The sequence below is a fragment of the Petaurus breviceps genome, unplaced genomic scaffold (assembly GCF_028583685.1).
Source record: "Petaurus breviceps papuanus isolate PSGF00001 unplaced genomic scaffold, PetGlider_PUasm1.0 38, whole genome shotgun sequence".
Taxonomy (NCBI): Eukaryota; Metazoa; Chordata; class Mammalia; order Diprotodontia; family Petauridae; genus Petaurus; species Petaurus breviceps.
In genome coordinates, this window is record NW_027186304.1 from 14,413,891 (window position 1) to 14,432,100 (window position 18,210).

At 35.6% G+C, this 18,210-nt stretch overlaps 1 protein-coding gene across 2 annotated transcripts in view; it reads right to left on the reverse strand.

Moving 5' to 3' along the window:
• CDH7 (cadherin 7) overlaps positions 1-18,210 on the reverse strand; it is a 200,029-nt gene that overhangs the window by 107,711 nt on the left and 74,108 nt on the right. For both annotated transcript variants that reach the window (XM_069099585.1, XM_069099586.1), the window contains exons 3-4: positions 5,394-5,688; positions 851-970 (exon numbers count right to left, since the gene is read on the reverse strand). In XM_069099585.1, the coding sequence (XP_068955686.1) occupies positions 851-970; positions 5,394-5,688 (415 nt within the window). The remainder of the gene's footprint in view (positions 1-850; positions 971-5,393; positions 5,689-18,210) is intronic.

The window sequence follows — 18,210 nt, forward strand, 5'->3', positions numbered from 1 at the left end:
TATGATCCCGTGATTCCCCTATCACCCTACTTTGAACTATACTCATCTGTATACATATTGATTCTTCTATTCACCTAACCTTATCTCTGCCAGTAGAAGTAAACTTGAGGGAAGGAGCTGAATATTTTATATAATTTTTAAAATTTATATAAAGTACCTACTACTTCCTTACACACAGATAGAGCTTAATAAATGTTGGATGGATTGAATGGAATTTGTTGGATTTGACAGAATACAACTTGAAAAAAATGAAAAAAAAAATCTAGAGAACATGGACTTCAGTACGGAATAGAATTAACCTAATATCCCAAATCGGTTTGAAATGCATTATTGTTTGTTGGTTATGGTGGTGGTGATGGGGCTGTTCAAAAACAAATCTGTTCTATTAATTGTTTTGATTAGACTAATATTATAAATATCTGAGGAGGGTAACAATTTCTGAAAGGGAAGGGTGCAACATAAAAATAGGAGGCAGATGGGAGTGGCCTGAGTTATACAATTTGCCTTAAATTTCTTAGTAAATTCCATCATGGAATGAACAAGCAGCTAATCAAGATTCAACAGCATATGGAGGAGGAAGCAGAGTGACCTTTAAAGATTCCCACACATTTTAATACTCTGATTAGCTTTGACAGGAAAAACTACTGACTTACCCAAATATTTCAAAGAAGGACAATGGATATTAAGAACAGCGTGTTCTGTATTACCAAAATGAAAGCACTGAATGAAACAAAATCAGGACAAATAAAATGTCTGGTATCATAACAGATTATATGATCAACATGCCCCATAAAACTTCCAAGCAAAGAAATGTCAAATCCTTCTCAAGGATGCTGTATTCCAGTTTTACCTGTCTTTGGTTCCACGGAAAAGTATGGCTGTCCCTGCAGAATACTGTAAACCACTCGGGCGCTGTTGCCGTAAGTAGGGTCATCTGCATCCGTAGCTGTTACTTGTACCACCGAGGTTCCTATATGTCATTAAAATACCATTTTAATTAAATAACACTAAGTATCATGTAAATTCTAAATTGATATCATAAGTAAACTGGCAATTCTAATTATTTTTAAAGCATATGTGTTTCTGTTTTAATACCAAGAACATTTTAAAAATTAGAAATATTTATAAAATATTTTGGTAGATTAAAAAAAAATCTGTGTGACTATTCCAAATTACTAGTACTATCAGATGTATGTGTCCAAAACAACAACAACAAAAAAGCAAGGTCGAGGTTTTGATCAATTTATATTTAAATTGATTTTAACAATTATTTCATTAATTTCCATATTAATAAAGGAAAACCATAGAAAAATAAAAATAAACAATTTTAAACAAGATTTATATTTTGATCTACTACATCTAATATACAAATGATAAAAAGTGGCAGAGTTCCCAGAAGTCTTTGCTCCTGATGTTCAAGGTGGCCTTTATGAATAACAGTACTTAAAACTCACCAAATCTTGGGGCGACCAGGTAGCACAGCGAGTAAGGACACTGGCCCCAGAGTCAGGATGACTTGGGATCGAATCCAGGCTCTGATACTTAGCACCACACCCAGAAATAACTGGCCGTGTAACCTTGAGCAAGTTACTTAACCCCAATTGCTTAAAAACAAACAAACAAAAAAGCTCACCAAATCTGTTAGTATAATCTGATGACCATGGTTCCAAGGCTACACCCAAATTTAACTAACTAAATTAATCATAGAGGAAAAAAAGAAAAAGATAGCTGACATATATACCTTGAGTTTAACTGACTAATTTAGTTACTTGGTGACATTTATTTCTTTATTTTTATTGTGGTCTATAACCCTGTGGCCATTTAGGTGTAGAAATTCCCTGAAAACAGAAAAATGTGTTTTCTTTAATCAATTTTTGCCTTTTTTTTTTGGTGGGGGGTAAGGTAGGGCAATTGGGGTTAAGTGACTTGCCTAAGATCACACGGCTAGTTTTTTGTGTTAAGTGTCTGAGGCTGGATTTGAACCCAGGTCCTCCTAACTCCAGGGTCAGAGCTCTATTCACTGCGCTACCTAGCACCCCTTCTTTAATCAATTTTAAAAATCTTAGTGTAGAGTAGAGTACTATAATATGCATGCTGGTTATCTAATAAATGTGTGACAATGAATGTGGCAACATAAAACTTTAGTGCTAGGTAGGATTTTAATGGTCATCTGGCCCAATTTCTTCATTATAGAAATGAAGAAATTGAAGTTATTGGTAAAAACGATTATGATAATAATGATTATATGATAAAAGTGGATTGGATAATTTTCACATAGTTCTAAGGAAAGTGTTTTTTAAAGATTAAAACATGATGCAAAAAATCATCATTATGCTTCTTTGGAAATTCCCTGAATAATGCATAATGGCAATACTTCTATGAATTATAGCCTTAGAGAGTTGCCTGAGGCATTGAGAGGTTAGGTGACTTTACCATAATAACAGATGTAGTTTATTTCTGAGGAATCCAAGGTTTTCTAACACTATAAGAAAAGTTCTCTATCTACAATGTCACATAGCCTCTAATCATCATTCTTTTTATTATATAATGCCATTATCCTCACTTGAATTTCCCTTTAAGGACTTGACTTATTTCTAAGAATAACAACATATGGTATTTTAAAGAAGATATTACAAATTGAGTCTCTATATCTTGTGATTCATCTATAATCTGTATGTGATGGCTTATTATTTCTTTACTTTTCTAAATGCCCTGGATATCTTTCTTTATTTGTCTTTTACTACTCACTCTAATTATAAAAGCATTAAGTCTGTAATACTAAGATTTTCCTCATTTTCTACATTGTCTCTTAAAAGGAGATTATATTCACCTCAAAACTCTATTACTTGCTTTTAATGAATTTAAAGGATACACAAACTATGTATGTGTGTGTCTCTATGTGTACATATTTACATGAGTGTGTCTGTATGTGTGTGTACACAGACCTCTCTCGTGTGTTCTAGACTTCAACAACTATTTGGTGACATTATCACTGTCTTTCTTGATTTAGTAGTATGGGAGATAACTGCCAAGAGGTTTCTGAATGATAAGAATGCTTTTTTTCTGAAAGACCAAAACCACTCCCAAGGGGTAACTGAACCATTCCTGATAAAAAAAAAAAAACTGAAGCCTATTAAAATCTGGTACTAGAGGTAAATCCCAAGACAAAAAAAATCTCTTTTGAAATACCCATTTACTCAACAATCACTTTCATATTCCCAAATAAAAATTAAATTTCTTGAATTATTTTCAACAATGCTATTTTGAAAAGCAATCAAAACTACCCATCCTTTGCTTTTCCCCTATTACTGTCTGTCATCCAATCAAGAAATATTTTCTTGATTATTTATGAATAGATATTACCTGGATGTTCTATACTAGTTGAGGAATATTGCAAGTAGTTTAATTAAAAATATTTAATTTCAAAAAAATATGACTCAGTGTAGGTCTATCCAATATATGCTAAAGCAGTGAATACTTTTAAAACCTCAGTTCAATATAAGTGAAATATTCAATATTATTGTAAAGCAAACCCTGAAGGCATTTAAAAATGATTTTCTAAAAAGCTCTGAGCCAAGTTTTTACATATGTCAATCTAACAAGCAAAATAACACACATATGCGAATGCTGCATTCATATATTTTAATGTCAGGGGGGCACTGTCAAAATCAAGACTAAGGTGCATTATTTGTCCTCAAAAGTATATAGTTCTCAAAAAAAGTATACAGTTCCCTAAAAAATAGCTGATATTAAACTACTTTAAAATATGTATGAAATAGCCACATTCTGTCATTACCTAGACACAGGAAGCCTTCAGTAAGTCAGTGAAAATTGTGCATGAGTGTCCCCATGCCGTAAAGGGGTATATGCATGCTCTGTTTACTGAAATGTCCCTTCACTGTTCCCATTTTTTGTCATTCCCACTCAGCTCTATTCTGCTAGGAAATATGTATTTCCTTTCTCCATGTTATTTCCCTCCAGGGGGCCACTTTTGTTGTCTGTCAGGCATCTCTAAGAATCACTCTGACGTACTGGGAACAATAGTACAAGAAAAATGAATGACCCTGTTTGGTAGAAGTAAAGGTATTCAGAGGTCTGTTAATGGTGGTAAACTGAACCAAGTTCAAACCTCTGGCTAAAGAGAGGAAGCCTAAAAACCACCAGAATTCCTAAGTCCTGGGGGTTCTAGTCCCTGAGATTTACCGCATCAACAGCACTAGCCAGTCAAAGCCAAGCTCCCAACATAACTGTCTTCTACTTTAATAGAAAAATACCTAGTAAGACAGGGGAGATAAGATATAAAATTTAAAACAATATAAAACGAAATAGGGACAAATATAACAACATCCAAATTGTAATTACCAAATATAGCATTTAACAAGAAATGTTTCCTATTAGAAGGAAATCAATACAAATGGAATGTTATTATGTTTAAATGTGCTTTTAATCATTGCTATTTCAACGAAGCTTTCACTATAAAAACTGGAGATCCTTAGAAAACAAATGCAAGAAATCCATCTAATCCTATACTACTCGAAGTCTTTAAGCTTTTATACTGTCTTTACTTCTTGACTCCTCTTCACAGTTTGCTAAAATAACTGTATTTGGACAAATTAAATGACAAAAGAAAAGACATTCTTATTTCTTGATACAGAAAATTATGTTTTACTTGATATTCTGCCAGCAATGCAACAATGTCAGCAGGCTTATAAGCACATTTTTTTTCCTGTCACAGACTGAAAGTTACTTTGTGCCTAATGTAAACTCAGTGCACACTTTTCATTTAAGTTTATGGAGAAATTATAACTTGATTAGAAAGTGAATGTAAAGGGACATTTATCAGTAAAATGCAGACTCATTACGAGAAAACAGAGATCAACCAATCCAAATGCTAGGCTGATTAACCATTTACAGCATTCTGAAGGAAACCCTGATGACAAAGTATTGCTCATAACATTAAACCATTGCCCATGTGGCATAGGAAACAATAGAATAAAATTACAGGGATTGGTATTTGTTTGGTGTGAGGTGTATTTTTTTTAAATATACTTTTAATGCATAACTTCATTTCCATTTCAGAGGCAAACAGTGTTTAATTACTGAAGCAAAGAAGAGATAAAGGGCCAAAGCACTTGGTTCAGGTTCCAAAAACAGCTATATATACTGAGTTTTCTGTGTTTCCATACAGATTACTGTTTTCTTCAGTTTAGGGCAAGGTTATGTTTTGATTGTAGCACTCATGATTAGTGTCTCCTGTGAATCCTTTCCAAAACAGGTAGTAGTAGATGACTTGGGCAAATACGACCACAAAATATGTGTAAGGAGTTTAAAAAACAGTGTCCCTAAAAAATTAGTTTGTTTTTTATGATAAGGTTAAAGTGATCTGTACTTACCCACAGGAGACATTTCAGGCACGCCCGCAGTGTATGGGCCGTCCAAAAATTTTGGTTCATTGTCATTGATATCCTGAATCTTAATGACGAATTCCGACTCTGGCTCCACAGGTTTATTAGTCAGCCTATCTAGTGCTTGCGCTCGGAGTGTGTAGTAGGCCTGCTCTTCCCGATCCAGCCTCTTTGTAGCATGAATATCCCCAGTGTTCTCGTCAATAATGAAAATGGAACTTGCCCCTTCGCCTGACAAGATGTATTTGATGGAGCCATCTCCTTTATCAACATCAGAGTGAAGCTGGTGAAAAATTGATGTGAGATGAGATTAACTTACAAGAGAGTCAGTGATATGGAGATATGTAAAAATAATTCTTATGTCAGGCAGCAGCACATGAAATTTTATTGTTCTAGGAAAGATAAGCTGAATGCTTATTGTGCACAGAAGAACAACACTATCAGAAGCTGTCAACTTGCTCTCATGAGCAAGACAATTTCATTTCTTTCAGTAAACAGTCTTATTTCCAAGTCTATATATGTCATCTTAAAATCATAGTAACTTGCAGTTTCATTTTACAATTCAATCTGGTCCTCCAAGGTTTTACCATTTTACTTGCACACAGTAGGCATTCAATAAATATCTACTAATTAATTCATCTTGCTCCTAGGAAAAGTACTTCTAAGTCTCAATGGTCCAATATGTTTACTATTTAGGATCTAAATAGTAAGAATGCTCCTTCAGAAACCACCTCCTGCTCTGAAGAAACCCATCATTAATCATTTCATTTTTCTTCCTTTTATCTTTTTAATTATTAGCAAAACCTGATGTGTTTCTAGTCACTAAATATGATTCCAAAAGCATTTCAATATTTTAAAAGAGGAAAATGGGGAAATAGGCTGTTCTGCACAACTGAAGTCTTAAATCAATATGCACCTGACACATCAGCTAAAGACTCTCTTGAAATACTCAGACCTTCATTAGATCCACACGAATAAGCCCAACATAACAGCAGGGACACTACATACTAGCTTTGTATTTCATGCCTGGGAATGTCCCTGCTATGTAAGAATATTATATCAAACTGATGGACCTTGAGAGACTCTGACAATTGCACACTTGCCTGAACTTCAAGACTTGAGAAATGCACAATTGAACTTCCTATTTCAAAAGACATTTTATAATAGCCTGCCCCCCAAAACAACAAACAAACAAGCAAACAAAAATAAACAAAAATATCATGACAGAATGAAATTATGACTTATGGTAAAGCCTGTTATACTAAGAATTCTTAGATTCTCCTTAAGAAAATCTGAAATTGTCATACAGAGGTAGCTTTGCATTTCTTAAACTACAGGGATAGTAAAGATATAAATTAAGGTGTATACAGAAACATTTAGGGAGGGCAAACATAACATGAAGTTTAAATTATCTGGAGCTAGATGCGCATGTTATTCTGCCTTCTAATACCAAATTCTTCTATTTGTGTTTTGTTTTGCCAACTTCAAAGTAAGAAGGGGAAAAAAGGGGGATATCTATAGGAAGCTAAGAGACCAGTTCTTGCTATTTATTCCCGAAACATCTTGATTATAGGGTGATTTTCCTTAGGTGTACAATGTTGATGAGTTCTCAGAATCCTTTCAGATCTAAACCTATTATCTTTAAGCATGGAGTAATGCAAAGAGTAATCTGTAATCAGATCTGTATTTAATTCCCATCTCTCTTCACTGCTGTCTATGTGTAAATTAGCCCACCTCTCTGGCTTCAGATGCTTTTTCCAGAAAAAAAAAATGGGTTGGCCTAAATCATATCTAAGCTGTTTACTTTTAGCTCTAATACTATGATCTTATTTAGAGAAACTTAAAGCTTCCACTCTGTTATGACTCTACTGTCCTGAAATTGCAGCTGGCACCATTGTTGTCATTGTTTTTAACTATGTTGCTCAGAGTTTAAGATGGTTTACATAAGCTCTGTTTTCTACCTTGTTAAGTGGGTGTGACCTTGTTGTTCAGTGATTTTTCAGTCAGGTTATACTCTTCAAGACCCCACTTGATGTTTTCTTGGCAAAGATACAAAGTGGTTTGCCATTTTATTCTCCAGCTCATCTTATAGATGAACTGAGATAAATAAGGTAAAGTAACTTGCCCAGGGCCACATAGCTAGTGGGGTGTCTAAGGTCAGATTCGAACTTGTGAAAATATATCTTCCTGATTCCAAGTCCAGTGCTCTATCCGCTGCACCACCTAGCTACCCATGGGTGCAACTTACTTAATTATTTAAATAGAAAATAAAATAGCTGGTGCCTAATTTCTGTCACCAATATTTAGTACACAGCTTTTATTTTGGGATAACACAGAGTCAGTCCTACCAACATTTTCTAAGTTATCAGAAATTGTCTCTCATTGATGTGAAGCTAGATGCTGACTGTTCTAGGCCTGTCCTTGTCTGTGGAATGAGGGCACTTAACACAGAACCTGGCACAAAGAGGGCATTTAATAAATCTTTACTTTATTGAATGAGCAGGATGAAATCAAATCCCTTCCAGAACTATGTGTGATCCTATGATGCTGCTGCATACTCTTAGGACTGTGAACATTCTCACCAATAGCATCAATCCCTATAATTTCTTCAGCCAATTCATGCTAGTTGATATCCACTTTCAGAATATAAAATGTGACCCTATGTTGTTTTTTCTGAGGCCCTAGATACTTATTAGTGCCTAAGTTATTTAAAACAATGGTTTAAGAAGGTCAGAGGAGGGGGAAGTTATCAGCAGGGAACAAATTAAATCCTGATTATAGGCTCCAGCTGGGAATCTGATGTTTTATTTAAGGCCATTGTCATTAGCTGATCATTACTGAAGGGAACAGAAGACAGTGATAAAAGGTTCTGAACTTTTTTTTTTCCTGTTTCAAAGGTATTTGAAGATCTGGATTTTTCTGTCTATATCAGGCTCTGGTTTAGCTTCTCTATACATTTCTATCATCATTTCTTATCACTAACAATTTTCACCCAGCTAGGAGTATCACTAAGATTGCAATAACTGCCAAAATCCACTGGCAAAAAATCACTTTGAGTCAGAGCTTACTGCCATTGCAAGGTCTGTGCCAGCATCAGCAGTTAAAAAATGGGTGACCAATTTTGAAATTTTAAGATGGATAAATAGCTATCTATTACACATTCTACCTTATGTCCTTCAGAAATGTAATCTGCTCAATTATATGCACTATTCCAGTCTTAGGAAGTAGACTGGATAAGACTATGCTTTTAGGAGAATTGTGCTATCCTAGTTGCTGAAAAGGAATCATCAGCAAAAAGCTAAGATGCTGCAAGGGTAAGGCTGTTAAGACACTCTTAGGATAGCCCGCATTATAGTACAGTACATTTTTCTGTTATTTCCAACTTTATCTTTCTTCATTTTGTCAGACCCATTCTCTATACACTTCCTTTCACACACTCCTTCCGTGAGAAAGAAGTGACTGAATAGAAATGGTACACATTCTGCAGAGCTACAAGCCATAGAGTAGTCCCAAAAAAGGGAAAAAGAAAAACAAACAGAACACCCACCACAAATAAACTTAATGTTTTAACACCAAAAAGAACTCCACATTTCAAGTATATGTCATTTGGATATATTGTGCCAAAAAGTAATGGTGTTATTTTCTCAAGCTCACCCAAGTGATGAGGAATTTAATTCATTAGTCACCAGGCCAAACTCACTTTCCCTTTTGAATTTCCCAAGTACTTCACAAAATGTATGTGGAAATGCAACAGTAATGGTTTATTTTAAGAGTAAATTTGGTGTTGTTACTTTTTACCTATTTTTTAGGGTGGCAAGTACAGTTTACACATGAAGTAAGGATTACAGAGTCTTATATTTACTATGATGCTATAACAAAAGCAAAATACGCTTCCAGAGTAGTATGGATTGTTGATGTCAATGATACTTAGAGTGAGAATATCAGAATTACCACAGTAAATCAAACTGGCTAGTCTATTCAGCCCAATCCTCTGTTTATATCAGTAGCAACCAGGCATAAATTGTGAAGGTCTAATATCCTGCATAAAATCAATCTTAGAAGGTAGGGGTATATATCCTAAAATACTGTTATTTTCTATTATTAATCCAACTTGGATGTTTCATCTACATATTAAAACCTTTTAAGAATTTATTTTTATTTTCAGCCTGAATCCTCTCTATGCTTTTTATAAAGTAATGGTAGTTTGCTTGTCCTGAACTTATTTTTTTCAAGGTTCTAGGTATGAATTTTAGTTCTCAATTACAAAGATTGGGAGAACAAGGTTTTATTCATACTAACTGAATCCTCAATTGTTGCAGTGGGGGCTCTGTCCACCCAAAACCCATTGCAGTTTCATGATGCTTTCTGCTGAAAACGTCTCAAAGAATTCAGTCAAACCACTTCTAATCCAAGTATAGGCATTTATTGAGATTGACACCTCTCATGAAGCAGGCTAAATTCCAAGGGGAATCAGAAACTTCAGAGAAAGCAAGATGGATTTTTACAGAATGAAGATACAATTACACAACAGAAATCATGAATATTAAAAAGGCAGGAGGGGTTTGATAAGGGATTAGGTAATGGAGGAGGGGTCCTCTCTGTGGCTCCGTGGTTAAGCTTTCTGGTCATGCTGCTCTCCAATTGGCTAGCTATTGTGGTTCCCTGTGGTGAAAAAATAATTAGGTATTTTTTGTCCTGGGCTAGATGTATGGTTTGATTGTGATTACCTGTTTCTGTGGGAATAGGTCTAGGGGCAGTGACCAGGTAGAGGCAGTAGTTGGGTTCCCATCACATGGGCATACCTGCTATTTCTGTGGGAACTACGGTAAGAGTTCAGAGACATACCTGTTTTTCCAGTGAGGCATCTATGAAGAAGTCAGGACATTGGTGGAGGGGAAGGTAGGTAGGTAAGTGGGCCTACTGATCAGTGGGGTCTGGGCCTATAATGAAGCTAGAACGTTGGGGTTGGTGGCAGCTTTATTAGGATTCCATCACAGTGACTTCATAGACATCATTAAAATATTTTCTTGGACATCATTTTCTAGACAGAAGAGTATTGTTTTACTCTGTTCATACAGAATCTTCACTGAGCCTTTTAGGATATGTCTTGCTCAATTTAGATGCCTTTCTTAAGACCTTTTTCACCCCCACTGTTTCTTTCTTCAGATGTATCAACCAGAAGTATACATAAAATTCCAGGTTTGGATGTAGCATGAATTTGGATAGGAGGAGAATAATGTTTCTTCAGTTTTTCTCTAGTGTTCTTACAGAAGAAGCCTAGCATTTTCTCCATCATTCAGGATCTTGATGTACATCAGGGCTGATGTCTTTAAGCGGCATACTATGATTCTTAGTTCCATTATCTGTAGTTTAACATGCTGCCTACAGAGCTATGTTTTCTTAGGTCAGAACAAGAAATACAATCTGTTACGAGGATTTTTGCAGGATATAAAATTAGAGACAAAATCAGGCTAAAGGCAGTGAAGTTCAGTGGTTAGAAGGCCAATGATGGCTGAAAATTCAAGAAGACCTAGATGCAAGTGCCTCTTCTAACTCATACTAACAACCTACCCTAGGTGTGTCATTAAACTTATCAATACTACAGGTAGCTATCAAAAATTCTGAAGTATATAAATTGCTGATCTACATCGGAAGAGGGAGTATCTGAAATTGCACAAGAGACTAAAGAGCATAGGGAAAAAAGAATTTTCTGACTTCATATTATATTACCTTTGTGTATTCTTTTTGTCTTGTGACCAAGTGGTCTCAGTGATTCTCTAGCTAGTTTCTTTGCCTGAAAAACTCAGCTACAGTAGACTGAAACAAAATCTCTAATCCCAGGCCTTCATGGGGAGAGTAGGGATACACTATTTTGAAAGCTCTTAATCTGCAAAACTTCTAAGCAAAACTCTAAGAAATGTTTGAAGGAGGGGAGAGGAATGAATAAAATTAAATTAATTAAAATCTTTGCTTTGCTTTTAATGGACAATGAAATGAGCAGAATTTTAAAATATGCCTGAATTTATATACATATATTATCATTTTCATATACAGATGAAATAGTAATTGCATGGAAAATATGTTCATATTCCTATTCATGCATGAAATTAGTCAACCTGAGAATTAATATATCAAACAGTTATAACCTTTTTTGATTGAGTCAATCATTGTTGATCCCCCAAATTTAATACAGGTTAGTTAAAATATAAACATAAGCATGTGGGACTAATACAATTAATTTTCTGAGTACCCATTACATTTTTTAAGTTATAGAGGTAAATTAAGACTACTCATTCACTACATGTATTTTTTATAAAGCTGTTTTTTTTAAATCATTAACTAATATCTATAGTATACCATTTAGGAACTTAATGGCCCTCAATCTTCTGAGGAAAAAAATACAGATTTAAACAACTGTTTGATCAATGTTTTAATTTACTCCAAATACTCTTAATTCAAAGTATTGAAAATAGTTAGGGTAGAGTTTATTTAGATTCTTTGTTTCTCTTATTTTGTACTTCCTTGATTGTAAAGTGGGCATAATAATTCCTTTAGTGACTACTTCACAAGTTTTTGTGAAGAACAAATGAGATTATGTATTAAATAGCCCTGAAAATCATAAAATAGTAAGCATGCATGTCACTCATTTTTTATTACTATAATGAGGATGGCACGGTTTCAAACAAGAAAGATAAAACGCAATAATATAATGTATAGCACATAAATAACTCAGTGTTTATTGCTTAATGACTAAATAAACAAAAGAGATATCATTAAAAATGCTTAGGTCAGGGTTAATCTCAATTTTTAGAAAATAAAAAAGATACATATAAATTAGATAATGCACATTTTTTAAAGAAGACACTGATGAGGCTGACTTTTGCCCAGCAACAATGAGAGCCTTGCCTAAATCTAAATCTGCCGGTCACAGGCGGCTCTATCTGTTGACAAGAAAACTTTATTTTTTTCTGTGTACATGACTGAACCCCTATGGTTTGTGCCCATATACTTGAATGTTGCAAATTAAGTTCCCTGTTTTGTGATCACAAACCTGAACTGTTCTGTAAAGTACCCAACACACCTGCTTCCAACTTTCCTGCCTCACTTTACATTCCTGCTTCCCCCTTCCTCACATCCTTCCCTGTGTTCAACTGCCCACATAGGAGCATATCCTGTCTCCTACTGTGTTTCCCCGATAATAAGACACTGTCTTATTAATTTTTTTGGACAGAAAAACACCAGAGGGCTTATTTTAATGAACATTTACAGCAATTTTAATAAACAGGTAAATGTGAACAAAAAAATGTACCTTTATTCAATAAGCAAATCACTGGGGAAGAACAGGATGATGAGCTCACTGCTGCAGCTCTGATTGGATGCAGCTCGGAGCGCGTGTAGCGCAGGTGATCACCTTCACTACAGTAGCAATCTCAATAGGGCTTATTTTCAGGGGAGGGCTTATTTTAGAGGAATCTTACACAGTAAGGGGAGGGCTTATTTTCGGGATAAGTCTTATTATCGGGGAAACACGGTAGCTGAGTGCCCCAAATTTGGGTATAAAAGCAAGCCTCTGTCTTTACTCAAACTGCTAGTGCTCCTAAGGACTGCTTTTGTATCAATAAAGCCCTCTTGACTAGGAGAATCTCTGCCCCCTGAATTCTTTCCACAACCCAACTCTGAACTTCATCTACCTTATCAATACAATCATTTAAATGTTTAGGGGGAAAATCTACTCAGGGTTGCCTTGTCATCAAACCGAGTCACATGCTGCAATACGCTAGAAGCACACAGAGGAAAAGTCTTCATTTGGACTTTAAAATGGAGCAGATACTTCAAATTCCACAAATGTCATTGTGTCACTTGGTTTCATTTAAGGCCTAAGTATTACAAAATCAGTAGCAACACTCCTTTTCTCAGCCCACTCCATAGCAACTCCCTCAGCCTGGCTATTAGCATTCCTCTAGCAATGCCTTCTTTTCCAGAGAGGTCTAAACTGATCCAGTCCCTCATAACCAAAAAGGAGCCAGTATTCTTCTCTTCTCAAAACCAAGGTAGGAACATACCCAGTATACACATAGCTCAGGGATCTGCAAAATAGGGCAAGTTTTCTTAAAATTACTTTTACAAATGCACATTTTAGTAAGAGAAAATTACATAATCCATAATGAATAGGTATTTATTTGATGAGAGACCAAGAAACAAGATCTCAGTGAACTGACTGAGGATGTTTAGAAGGAAAGACAAAATTTTCAAGTCTAGAGAAGGCCCTTTAAATGCTTTATCTCTGCTTTGTCTTTCCTAATCACATTATAAAACTCCTTCATCTTAGAGGGCGTACAATCCACATAGTTGGAGGGAATGCCCATGACTGTAAGATTACAAATCCTTTAGAATTGTGAGCAAAGTCAGAGATTCTATTGCCTAACATGATGCTTTGCATTCTAATAACTGCTTGTTCCAATTTGTTTAATTCCATACACCAATGAAATCAACACTTGAGACAAAAACCTTATTTCATACATGTTCTTAGGATTCCATTAAGTCCTACCCAGATATCTCATCATGGAATGTGTGCATGGCCCTCAGAGGCCAGACTTTGGCCTCCCTATATTCTCTGTTATTTTTCACCCTGTATCCAACTCATACCTCCCACTTACCCCCTCTCTTTTTACATCTTCTTAGAATTGTAAGCAAATTAAAAACTACCATTGTCTTAGGAAAGGGCAGTCCATGTGCCCTGCAGTTCCCTCTTATTACTTGACTTCCTTGTCCAAAGCATCTTTCTATGTTTGTGTAGTCTTTTACTAGAATGTAAACTCCTTGAGGGCTGGGACCACTTCACTCAGGCATTCATATACTCTGGCTTAGCAAAATGCTTAGTACATAGTAAGCATTTAAATACTTTTCCATAGACAGTTCAAGTAACCCTGGTTTCTCAAACAAGAGTTGCTGCAGATCTTTTATCTGACAGGGAAGGGGAAGATTCAAGTGTTGTGTTCTTTTTTAAGGGTGAGGAGACTCACCATCATAAGGTTGTCCAACAGGTAATGATTTATGGGGGCGGGGGAGAGGCAGAGTAAGTCATTTAACCACCTACTAAATTATGGAAGGCCTGTAATACGCACTGGAGAAATCACAGATCCTTGAAGGGCTGAAGTACATTCTGAGCGTTAATACAGTTAATCCTCATTAATTCAGGATCCACTTAAGTAAAATTTCTGAAAATCTTGAAACGCCAGATAGAAAAGGAATATGCTGAACAAATAAACAGTAGACCCAAAAGAAATGTTTAGCCTATTTGAGGGAGGAAGTCATGAAATTGTTCTCAAGCACTCAGAAAACCACTTTGTATGCAAATACTGCTGGGGAACAATGAAGCTGTTAATCACAAAGATTATTTTCCTATTTGTTAAAGTACTTAGAAGCTACTCAAAGATCTCTAACACAGTTACCCCTATAGCCAACTGTCAACAGGGTTCCCAGACTTACTGTAATGTATTCCAACTGCATTTGTTTAATTGTTTCCTAGATCAAACTTTTCACTAAATCTGATTGACCTCTCCATTTAAAGATAAAAAGCTAGGTTGTACCATATATGTGTTCAAAGATTAAAGTTTACATTAAAATAAGCAAACAAATGATGCTCCATCAAGAAAAAAGGGAGTGTAAAAGAAAAACTCACTTTGATGTTAACAGATTCAAAAAAAGGTTCTGTGGAGACTTTTTGTTTTGGGTTTGGTTGCTATTTTTTTGTTGTTAACAAAAGCTGCAGCCATGAGCCAATTTAAAATCTGCTTCAGTTTTGCACAGGGAATAGCTCTTGTTTATGGAGTTGATATTATGAAGGGTTTGGTACTAATTTTGAGGGAATCTTGTTCATTTTTTCCCATAAATCCTGTTTAGAGGATTGATCCAGGATGCTGAGGGTCCTCACCCTAATGTCTTGAGATTGTGGGGATACCAATAGAATACACAGGCAGTCCATTCTTTATCCTTCATTCTCTATAACTGACTGACCAGTTCATGTCATAACATGAATCAAACAAGCCCCTTACCAGCACTTTCACTAATCCTGGTGGGAGGGGGTAAAACACACACACACACACACACACACACACACACACTTATGGCTCACAGTACAAGGGCATTAACCACCCACCAGCTCCTAGGTCCCTCGCTGGCATATGCTATGTTCTAAATCTTTTACAATCTGCAGAGGAGGAGTTGAAGAGGAAAGAAAAAGAGCGTTTGTCATGCTGCTTCAGTATATAGAATAAATTCAACTACACATTAGAATAGGGCACATCGTATCCTAGAATGGGACAGAACTGAAAATGGTCAATGGTCAAGAATCAAGGCCTATGCCTTCATAGTTACTCCTATTCACAAACTGCTTGATGTTCACTATGAAATGAATTCACAGTAAAATGAAGAGCAGATTGGGGAATATTTTCTCCCCTTTCTTAACCAAGTGACTTGCTAAATATCCTATCTGATAAACAAGTGTTCCTGGCTTCAACAATAATTTGTTGAGAAAATACAAAAGTTTTTGCCGCTATCTCAGACACTGCTTAGCACTTTCAGTAAGCATGAAGCTTTCTAACTAAACAATACAGAAAAGATCTTTTTCAAATGAAGCCACAAACATACTATTCTAATGCCTTATCATAGTGTGGAGGCAACATGAAGATTTGGAAGGCCATGCCTCTAGAGGACAAGCTCCCGTTCTTGAAAGGATTCCAAATCTGTCTGCATTTCCTCTTCAAGGTTTACTCTGCTAAATGCTGTCATAGTCGCCTCTAGAAGGTTGGCCACAGTAACCCCTGAATTAAATAAGGAAATAAAACAACTCTAAGTCTTGTGTGAACTTCTGCCTCAGGAATGACAGTGACAAGAGTGGTAAACAAAGCGGCAAAGGTTACCAAGAATTATATAGCTCTTAGACTGTGTATAAACAATTATTTATTCCCTTCATGGTATATTTTTGGTATACATTCGCCAATGAAGTGATAGAATAAAAACAATTGGACATGAAGTCAGGAGATTTCATTTATATTCTGACTCTGACACAACAGGTTATTTCATCAGCAGAAAGTTATATAACCTCTCTGGGTCTTAGTTTTTTCACCCCTAAAAGCAAGATAAAAATACTTTTGCTGAAAATAGGTTTGTGATGCAGATAGGTCATATTTCTGCTACATAATAATCATATTGATATGATCAAATAATTTAATTTCTCAGTGTATAAGGCACTTCTAAAAGACAGAGATGAGTGGCTGATTTACATCAGTGGTAAGAGTTTACATACCAAGAGTAGCCCCCATAAAGGAACTCAGAGATCAACCTGTCCCTCTCCACACAAAATGCTTTTACGATCTACTTCAATGGAGCACTATGATGAAAGTACTTAGTATACTTTAAACTTTATGGAAGTGTAGTTATCTATATTGATGTTTTTGCTATCATTGAAACCTGAAGACATTGAGAAGGGGATCTGACAGGTTTTCTACAGAAGTAAATGAGTCATATGGGGCAGTTTAATTGGGTAACCAAAAAATACAGTAATATACTTTTTATGTGATACTCTGTCATTTTGCCTTGATATGCTAATGATGCTTACAAAGAAATAAGATGGAGCAACTAGGTGGCACAATGGGAAGAGTGCAAGGCCTGTAGTCAGAAGAGCTGAATTCAAATTCAGCCTCAGACACTGACTAGCTCAGTTAACATCTTCAAACAAACTTGATTCTAAAAGACGAAAAATGACCCAAAATTCATAATTATTGCTATCAGCATTTCCTCAATGAAATCAAACCACCTGAAAATTTGACAAAATAAGAATAGTGCCCCCCAATTTCTTCAATAAGAAAATATTTGATCTTTTTGCCAAATGCTTAAACAAAGCAGTTTATCCCACGAGTGATAGCACCCCCAATATCCCTTTCGTTCCCAAGAGGCCACCACTTCTACTTCTAGCCCAATGCTAGCAAGCATTATCCTGCAAAGCAACCATTATGGAGATAACCTGGAAACTGATTTTTTTAAGTACTAGAGCCCTTGCCTCTCCAGCAAACACAGCTATCAATGATCCAAAAACCAAAATTCTTGCCACCAAAGTTCTTGGCATTATTGAATGTTTCAAAATTAGAAACATTAGATTAGCTAATTAGATTTCTAAATCAAAATTAGAAACACATATGATTAGCTGTAGAAATTACCTTATTACCTGTGTCACCATCTTCTTTGCCACTGTACCATAAAGACCATCTGACCTCAGTTAAAGCCTCTGTGTTGTCTCTTTCATTAAGAGTGTTAATTTCTTGAGATCAGGGAGGGTCTTCTTTTTCTTTGGTGTCTAGTACTAACATAGAGCTTTGCATACATTAAGAACTTAATAAATTCTGTTTCATCCATTCATTTATTCATGCATTCATAGCCACCACAGCAGCACGACTTGATGGTACAAAGGATATAAGAGATATATTTTTATTCTGTAGTACCACCAAGGGCAAACTAGCAGCATCACAATGAAAAAAAAAAACAAAAATTCTGTGTGTGTGTGTGTGTGTGTGTGTCTGTCTGTCTGTGTCTACTACAACCGAAACATCAAGGAAGAAGGTAAATATGACTGAATAACTATTTCTGTTGGTCTTCAATCCAAATTTGATTTACTTCCATCTCCTAGAGAGGAGGACCTATATCATATCTGTTTTTTTGTATGCTAGTGTATGGTAGATGCTTAATAAATGCTTGTAGTTTTATTTGAACTGAGTTCTCTGCTTTGTTTTTAACAATAAAACTTCAA